The 8,934-nt window shown below is 36.4% G+C and overlaps 1 protein-coding gene across 1 annotated transcript; it reads right to left on the bottom strand.

Moving 5' to 3' along the window:
- Positions 1-710: 710 nt before the first annotated feature.
- LOC148875393 (uncharacterized) lies at positions 711-1,404 on the bottom strand. Its single transcript, XM_088979984.1, has one exon. The coding sequence runs from the start codon at positions 1,312-1,314 to the stop codon at positions 934-936; it is 381 nt and encodes a 126-aa protein (XP_088836110.1). The 5' UTR covers positions 1,315-1,404; the 3' UTR covers positions 711-933.
- Positions 1,405-8,934: the final 7,530 nt, after the last annotated feature.

Here is an 8,934-nt window from a genome sequence, read left to right as displayed (position 1 = left end):
GCCTATATAAAGGCACCAATCCTAGAAGCAAATACTTTGTAATTTTTGGCTCACAGTCTACTATGAGAGTACTAACTTAAGCATCAGAGCGACCTCGTCAGGTTAGCCACCCCGGGTCCTCTGACATTTGGTTCCTTGCATGTCTCTAAAGAGCAACAAAGCTCATCAATTCAGCTCGGCACTAGGCAGTTCGGCACTTGATTAGCCCAACACCTCATAGGCAGCCCTGCACCTGGTCAGTTCAGTGCCTCATAGGTAGCTTGCCACCCAGTCAACCCAGCACCTCACAGGCAGCTCGGCACCTAGGAAGCTTGGCACCTCACAAGCAGCTTGACACCTCATAGGCAGTTAAGCAACCAAAGTTCTCTACTTCGGCCTAAATCATCGGCCACTTCGAAGCAAACCAAATGACGAAGTACTTAGCCTAAAAAGTTGACCATCAACCAAAAATCGATTCATCAAAGACCATTTTTGATCTTTTGAGCTTTTGGCAAACCAAAAGATGAATAAAAAGACATGCCAAACACCACTTGTGTTTTATTGGCTGTCGCAAGAAAATGCTACTGATGTTTGACGGCATACTTGGTCATGTATGTCCTGCAGTTGCAGCCTTGCTGGCCGATTGGGACCGGCCAGAACTCTCGCCGGAGATATGTAAAACAGAAGTAGAAATGAAAAAACAAAATGAAACGAGAGAGAGAGAGAGAGAGTTGAATATAAGAGATATCTTTATTTTTTTTTTTTATGTATAAAATCTTTACAGGGTAATAGCCAATTTCTCTACCTGTATGTACAATGAGCTGCAGAAACTACAAAAGCCTTCCAACACCTAACGTCAATTGTATAACACTAAGGAAACTGAGAGATGTGAGTTTATTATCATTTCCTCCGATTATCGTCGTCAATCATCTCCTTTGAATTTTAGAATGCAACTCAACTTTGCTCAGTCACGGACTCCGGAATACTTTGTAGGGCGGGTCTCCAACTCCGATGCTGTGTCGTTGTTTGATAGTGATCGCTAACTTTCTGTAACTGGCCTAAGATTTGCTCTACCGACAGCCCCCGTACATCCACTCTCCCAAGCAATTCTTCCAATTGTTTCTTGCTGATCTTGATCTTTACCTCCGTGGAAGTATTAGCGTTGCCTATCTTTTCTCCCAATAGACTCTCCTTCTCCGTGTCCGACGTCCTCCTCGATTTGTCAGATAAGACTCCATATGGAGAATCATTTACAAACATTCCGTCGGACGCCGGAGAGCCCCAATCCTCGCCGGCCCATGTCATCGACGATTCATGCCACATACAGTTTCCCATCTTTGTCTCCTTCTCCTTCTAAGTCTTGATCTGATTGTTTCTGTGCAGCTGGTTTTTGTATATGAAGAGCAAGATTTGAGAATTGTAGAAGGTGGCCTTATTTATAGATGTAGATAATATATAGACGATAGCTAGCTTCTTCTTGGAAATTATTGGTGGGTGGGAGACTGAGACAAGACTCTAGAGAGAGATGTACAGACCACAAGAAGTGACGGCGTCAATAATAAGACCAAACACCAGCTAATCCGGTGCCACGTCAGACGAGAAATAGCCATCCTATCTTACCTGGCATGTGCCATTTGATGCTGTTGACCTCATCATCCGCTCAGCTGAAGCCGGTGCTATCGGTGGACTCTTGGCCCCTCGGCTTTGGCTTCAATCTCATACGCATTATCCAATGTAGTGTTTTTAACCCGCCGTTGATCCGATCAGTTAAACCGTTTTAACTGTCACTCGGTTAAGATTTACGTCCGATTTGAATAAAATCCGGAGAAGGTTAAAAAATCATTGATTTGGTCAAAATCCATTTGACCTGGACGATTACACTGTTGATCTATTCGACCTAGTGACCGGGTCCAAGGTTGCATATTAACTGTGTATGTAAAATTTAGGAGACTATAATTTTACACTCTGATGCCTAATTGAAGTGATTATTTTTTATAAATTTTTAATATCTGTGTTCTAATGCATTATTTTTTTTTCAAATATTTTTACAAATAAAAAATTTAAAACTGAATTAGAATACATAATTTAAATATAAAATATTTCATGTGAAATATAATTATACATTATTTGATGATAAAATACATGTTTATGAATACTTACACGCGCACAGATGAATCAATGACCTGTGACCTGGAGGAAAAAATGGTTCAGCCTCTAAGTTGGTTTTTAAAACACTAATCCAATGTTGTCCACCCTCAACGAATCTTAAGGTCTGTGTGGGAATAGGGTTTGGAATTTCAAGTGTTTCATTGGGTGGAATCTAAATACCATTCCTATTTCTAGTGAAATGATATTTCCCATATAAGAGAATGGCCATTTCCCTCGCCCTCTCCTGAGAATGAAAATCTGATTCAAACTATAAATTGAACCAAATAGATGAAGGAAATAGACCATTCTAATTCCAATTTTGGCTATTAACCAAACGAACCCTTACATGTTGACCATCCACATCATCGTTAGAATTATAAGATCATAAGCTCACCACGAATGCATATAATTCATCATACCCTATAATCAATATGCCAGAAACCCTATCTCCATCATCACCGTTCATTTTTTAGTTATTTCAGAATGAGAGTTCAAGATAGTACATCTATTAGGTAGATCAACGATACGGAAGGTCCCAGTTTCTGTATGGAACTATGGATCCAGCATATATTTATCAAGAGCACGGCAACCTTCTTACATCCTGCGCCCGAAGTACTACAGAGATCCCATTCTGCTAAAAACGGTAAAGCCGAAAGCGGTAGAAAATATTTAAATATCTGGACATCCGTGAAGTCGTGAACCCAAGTCGAGCCAAGAGGAGAAATGAGCGGAGTCGTGTTTGGCTTTCTTAAAGCTGTAAACATAGAAAGCGTGTGGTGAATGATAGTGTGAACGGGGTTCAAAATGGAATCTGATCTCATCAAGCTAGTGTGAACGAGATTATGCCAAGGGAATCTTTTTAACCTAGCGTGTCACCTGTCACGTGTGCATCAGCTTCATCTATCATTGATTACTAGGTTTTACGCGCTTCCCGTCTTACGTTATTTATTTATTAATTCCAGCGTGGGATTAATCATCGACAACTGCAGACGACAAGAAAGCCCCCGACACCAGAGACAGATAATCCTGTAAACGTACATCTTTTAATTTACTTAATCAGGAGCTTTGTCGTATTTTTATCCCTCTTATTATGTATTAAATCTTAATTAAAGGTTGCCTAGCTAAGGAAAAAACAACGAAGAAAACCTTAATTAAGAGAAGGTGCAAAGTTTTATCAAAACTTAAAAGTATCAGTTTGGAATACATACAAAATAATACTAAAATAAACATTTTGCAATGTATTTATACTCCAAATTGAGAAAAAAAAAATGCTGAAATCAAATTTCCAAAATTGATACTTGTATTATTGTTCTAATGCATTGGTCCGGTCAGACCAGTTGACCGAGAAACAGGTCAAGCAACCGATTCCATTGACTCGGGTGGTCGAGTCATCGATCCATCAATTCGGATAATGATTTTTTTACCTTTTTTTATTCTAATTATTTTTTAAAATCGGAATGGATTATCCGTTCAAACCAGAAGATCAAATCATTTGACTCGGGAGCTGGTCTCGTTTTTAAAATGGTTCCGAATCAGTCTTGTTTTTAAAGCCTTGCTCTAATGAGTTGGAATAATTGTATATAAATAGATAGTAACCTCAAATGTTCACAAAAGGGGGTGCAAATGGATCGGATTTTGATTGGATCAAGATCCAATCATATTTTGTCGTATTCAAATCCCCCTCCCCCTATTTGGGTCGGACCAGAAAACAAGATCTGATCAGAAAATCGGATCGAATTTGAATCACCCCTACCTCTATCCGCTTTGAGAAAATATGATCCAATATATATATATATATATATATATATTATTTATTCATTTATAAATATATTCTTTATATTACATTTTATAAATTTATTATATTAATTATTTTTATAAAAACATATATATATAATAAAAATAATTAAAAAGGTACTTATATTTTTTATTTTTCTTTTTTTAAATTACTATATTTTAATTTTTTTAATAATTTATTAATTTTTCAAAAAATTTAAATGAAATCAGATCAGATCCAAAAATCCGACTTCTTTATCAATTTCATACTTATATAATCTGATCGGATCGGCTGTTAACGGTGTCGGTTCGAATATACGCTGATTCGAAGCCGATAGGATCCGTTTGCACCCCCAGTTCACAATGTGTGGGCTCAATGCTTAATTCCATGCCTAACAGTGATCGGATGCTCTTTCCGAATTCCGACATTGAGCTGATGTTGAGGGTTCTCTCGTTGTTGCGTTGATAACACCATCTACCAACTTACCAACTTTCCCTATCTGTTGCCTTGCAAGCTGCAGTCAAATTGATTAGGTATTGGTACCACATTTTTTGAACTGTTTTTCTCTATTGTCTTTGCTCTTTATTGCAAATTGAAAAAGTTAATATAAAGCGTTAATAAGTGTGTGTACGGAAGAAAAAAAAGAGTTAATATAAAACACGGACGAGAGAGAGAAAAGGGGCAGGCCAACAAACATATAAAACAAAGGAATAAATATAGAACTTGGCAGGACAACCAATTAAAACAAATTTATAAACAATGAAAGTAATGGAGATGGGAGGGGTGGTTAATCTATATATATAATCGAAAAATTGAACCGATGAATTGGATATCTGGTTCAACCGATTAATTAGTTGATGTAGCAGTTTGGTTTCAATTTGATATTTCTCAAAAAATGAAGAATTGCTTCAGTTTTAAATATACAGTTCAGTTACCCTAGAGGGGGCTCCGTATCCTCTACCGAGTGATGAGAGGATTCTCCACTAGCCCAATGATATCATAATAGAAACTCACTATTACCCGTAGTTTTCTTGTTCTCTACCAACTGAATGAATTGGCATGACATCATTTAGTCAGTAGAGGACTTGGAGCAGGTTGTATATATGCACATATATGGTTGTGTTTTAAAAACCGATAGAAAGCAATTTGGTTCTCTTTCCAGGTAATAGGCCCCCACTCTGCAGTTTGATTATACAGGTGGAACAGGTTAAATGGTGAAGAAAGCAACATCATATGAACCCTCAGATCAGAATATTGGGGGATTTATAGAAGGTTCAAAACATCATAATGTATTATGTTTTAATATATTTCTGTGGATTTGGGGCACGGATCAAAATATTGATATACCTCATAACTATAATTAGGTATCAGTGTGTATGAATAAGACTGATGCTCTTGTTTTGTGTTTTTATTTATTTATTTTATTTTAGGGTTTTTATTGATTCTTTCACCTTATAACAAATGAGAGAACCCATCGGGATACAAAGAGGGGAGTATTATAGCATAGGTGGGGTTTGGGATAATACGTTAAAAAAAAAACCAATAAAAATTTATAAGAGGATTTAAACCATAATTTCCCTTTATTTTATTATCATGAAAGGGATGACTTTCATCATTCCAAGCTTTCAAAACGTCCCAACCTTGTACCTCTATATCCAATGGTATGGATACGATATGCTTGGTTAATTCCTTTTTTGGATTTTGAGAGGGGAAAAGTTGGTCAGAACAAGAATCCAATGTTCCTTTTGTTTTTCAGATTTAAATGGGAATCAAGAAAAATTTATACCTTTCTTCCAAGTGGATAAATAATTTATCAATACTTGAATGGGACAAAAATATTCATTTTAATAATAGATTTTTATGATTAAAACAGTTAGGAGAACTTAAGTGACCGATTGAATGGTCCGATGGTTTGATTCAGTCTGATGACAAACATTATAATACAGATATATCGGATAGAAATAAGAGAGTACAATGTTAAATATGAATTATATGTGTTTACTATTCAGCTGCTACACAATCAGCTTGGCTTCACGTGAACATGGCCACCATCCCAACATTTTCTTGCACGCATTTTCAAGCTCAATTGATTTGGATTTTAATCTCTCTCTCTCTCTCTTTTTTTATGTAAGAAAACGCCTACATATCGAGAGATTCGAATTAAGGAAAGTTAGCTTTTCTTTTCTCTACATTTTCACATGCATGTAACATAATAATCACTCTCGCTCACTGAAGAATGTAGTTCATTTTAATTATGGTTTCTGGATCATGGTTTGGGAAGTATGAACATGTGAAGATGCCAAAGTGAATCCGTAATTAATCTATTAATAATGGTGCAAAGCCAAATATTATTTTAATATGGATCACATATTGTAGTATGGATGGGCTGTGAAGCATCATCAAAAGCGTACGTACGATCCATGAAGACTTTAGCTAATTGCTTAGTTGTCCAAGAAATTTGGGAAAAGTATTGCACCACCTTTGAATTGAATTGGCATCAGTATCTGATGATTTCATACTATTGTGTAATGTGGAAAATGGAAATGCAAGGCAACAATCCCTTGTTGTTGTGCTGCTGCAATCTGTGTTATTGCACATGCATATATAATCGCGTCGTTTATTATACTTTTATTAATAATTAATAATGGATCTGACTGTTTCTTTTTTTCCACAAACAAATGTATTTTAAAGATTTGACCATAAATAAATAAATAAAGCTAGCTCTCCGTCATTTTCTATCCCTATTCAATTTTAATTTGATCTACTTTTCATGGCTCTATATATATATAGCCTTGTCATACGTGACATGTACATAAATCCCACCCCAAATGATGCTGACAAATCTATGATCATGCAATTGAAACATCTCTTTTATTGAAAATTTGGAGCAAGCTAGTTTAGTGACGTAGTGAGCTCAAAGGATTGATAGCATTATACTCTGATATTGCTTATGATTCTGTTTGCCGCATGGAATGCTTATGTGTGGATAACGACAAAAAAAAGATGTGGTGCACGACGAATTTTGATCAATCAAAGCATCTTGTGAATTTTGATGAATATTCTCTTAGATTATGTTTGGTTTGAAGGAAAATGCAAGCGAAAAAAATGAAAAATAGGGAGACCTTTATAAATCTTGTATTGAATTCTTTGTCTTTCCCTTTTTTTCCCTACCTTCAAACTAAAAATAACCTTATTAATTATCTTTTTTATGATATCAGTTGATTTGTTGTAATTCATAAATTTTTGATTTTTTTTCAGTCATAAAACACAAAACCTTAAATAGGGGCATTGTGCTTTAGGGTTTTAAAAATACAAGACCTGAAGCTAATCCAAACACAAGCTTAGCTTTTATGAAAGGAGAGAGAGAGAAGGGACCATTGAGTAAAAAGGCGGACAAGCCCTAAAAGGTGGAGAGTAAGAGATCAAACCATAAATGGAAGAAAAAAATGACAAAAAGCATTGATTATGCATAGTGCATAATAAGAATCATCAGCACCAGCCCCATGTGAATTTGACATTTTTCCCCTATGATATTTGATGGTATGCGATTTGACTATTCTGGAGAGAAATTTGAATTTTAGATGGACGACGAACTGGATCGATCTACAAAACAGTCTATCAAAGAACCCAGGGTAGCCAACTCAGCAATGTCGCTCTGATGCTTAAATCAGTAAGTCAGTAATTATGTTGTAAATGCGAGCTGAATGCTTGAGAGCTTGAGTGCTAAAGAGTAGAGTAATCACGCATACCTCTCTTTTTTCTCCTCCTCCCTAAGTCTTTGGGGTTGGTGCCTTTATATAGGCATTGTTCAGTGTGGACCTCATGCACTGCATTCGAGATTTTTGGGAGATCATGCCTAACCGGTCTGAAATCCTTGGAGGTAAACATCGTGCACATTGACCACCCTCAAGAACGTTTGGTACATGGGCCAACTTTTAAAAATCATGGGAGTGTCGGGATATGCATGCCGAATTTGTCGACGAGCATGTCTCGCAAGTCACCACCTGGACCTCAGTCAGGTCGGCACGCCCTCGAGGGAGGTCGCTCCTTGCGTCAAGGTCACTTCGGCTAGTGACGAGTTGCTGCAGGTCAACCCTGGATGAGGTGCTTCTAACTGACCTGAGTTGTGGTCGAGGTCACCAGGTTGGCGGTGAATGCAGGTCATCAGGTCTAGGCAAAGAAAAACCACGATTTGTGACTCCAAGTCATTGCTTAGGTGGTGTCAACGTATCAACTAGTTGTTCCAAGATGCCATATGTCATGATGTCATTAGAGGGTCAAATCCGTCCTTAAATTATATGATTGTACTGTAATTGTATTATAAATTCTGAGATAAAGTGAACAATAAAAACCCCAAATATAAAATAAAAAAATATAATAACCACTGACATAATCCTAATCGGATTTGCTCGTGTGACTCACACCAACTCACAAGTGATATACTAATAATAATATAATAGAGGCCATGCGTAACATACGTAATGCCTATGTGGGCAACCATGGTAATTAAAAGGAAAGCAAATTATGTGATATTGCTTACATGTCACGATTTCATAAGTGACAGAGAATAAGCTTTGGACCATGAATTACGCTCAAATGTGGTTGATGTACGTTTCTTCTATATATCGCTTACGCTATTGATGTTAGAATTCATTTTTTCGATCAATTGATTGGGTGTAAGATTTTTGAGTTTTGTTTATCACTGTTGTACTGCCTTAGAAGACTGTGAAGAGCCAAACTAGATATTTAATTGACCCTTGCCTTACTTGTGTATATTGATTCAATTTTACATATATTTGTATTCCACAAATTTGTATTTATAATTCCTTTTAAACTGAGCCTTAAATGCTTTCAATGTTGTATTTTGTATGTATTTATATTTTTATTCTTTCGAAATTGAGCCTAATAGGAAGAAGGAACTTGTTCACTGTTGACTGTTGTCTTTATGGGTGGACACTAGACTAAGTCTAAAAGAAGAATTAGCAAATATTGGGTTATTAAGTGTTTCCAATGCATAATTTGGAGAAAAAAAA

Source organism: Nelumbo lutea, chromosome 1 (genome assembly GCF_056320005.1).
Source record: "Nelumbo lutea isolate HS-2025 chromosome 1, American lotus-T2T, whole genome shotgun sequence".
NCBI lineage: Eukaryota > Viridiplantae > Streptophyta > Magnoliopsida > Proteales > Nelumbonaceae > Nelumbo > Nelumbo lutea.
The sequence above is the reverse complement of the archived record's forward strand: the minus strand, read 5'-3'. Positions and strand labels throughout refer to the sequence as shown.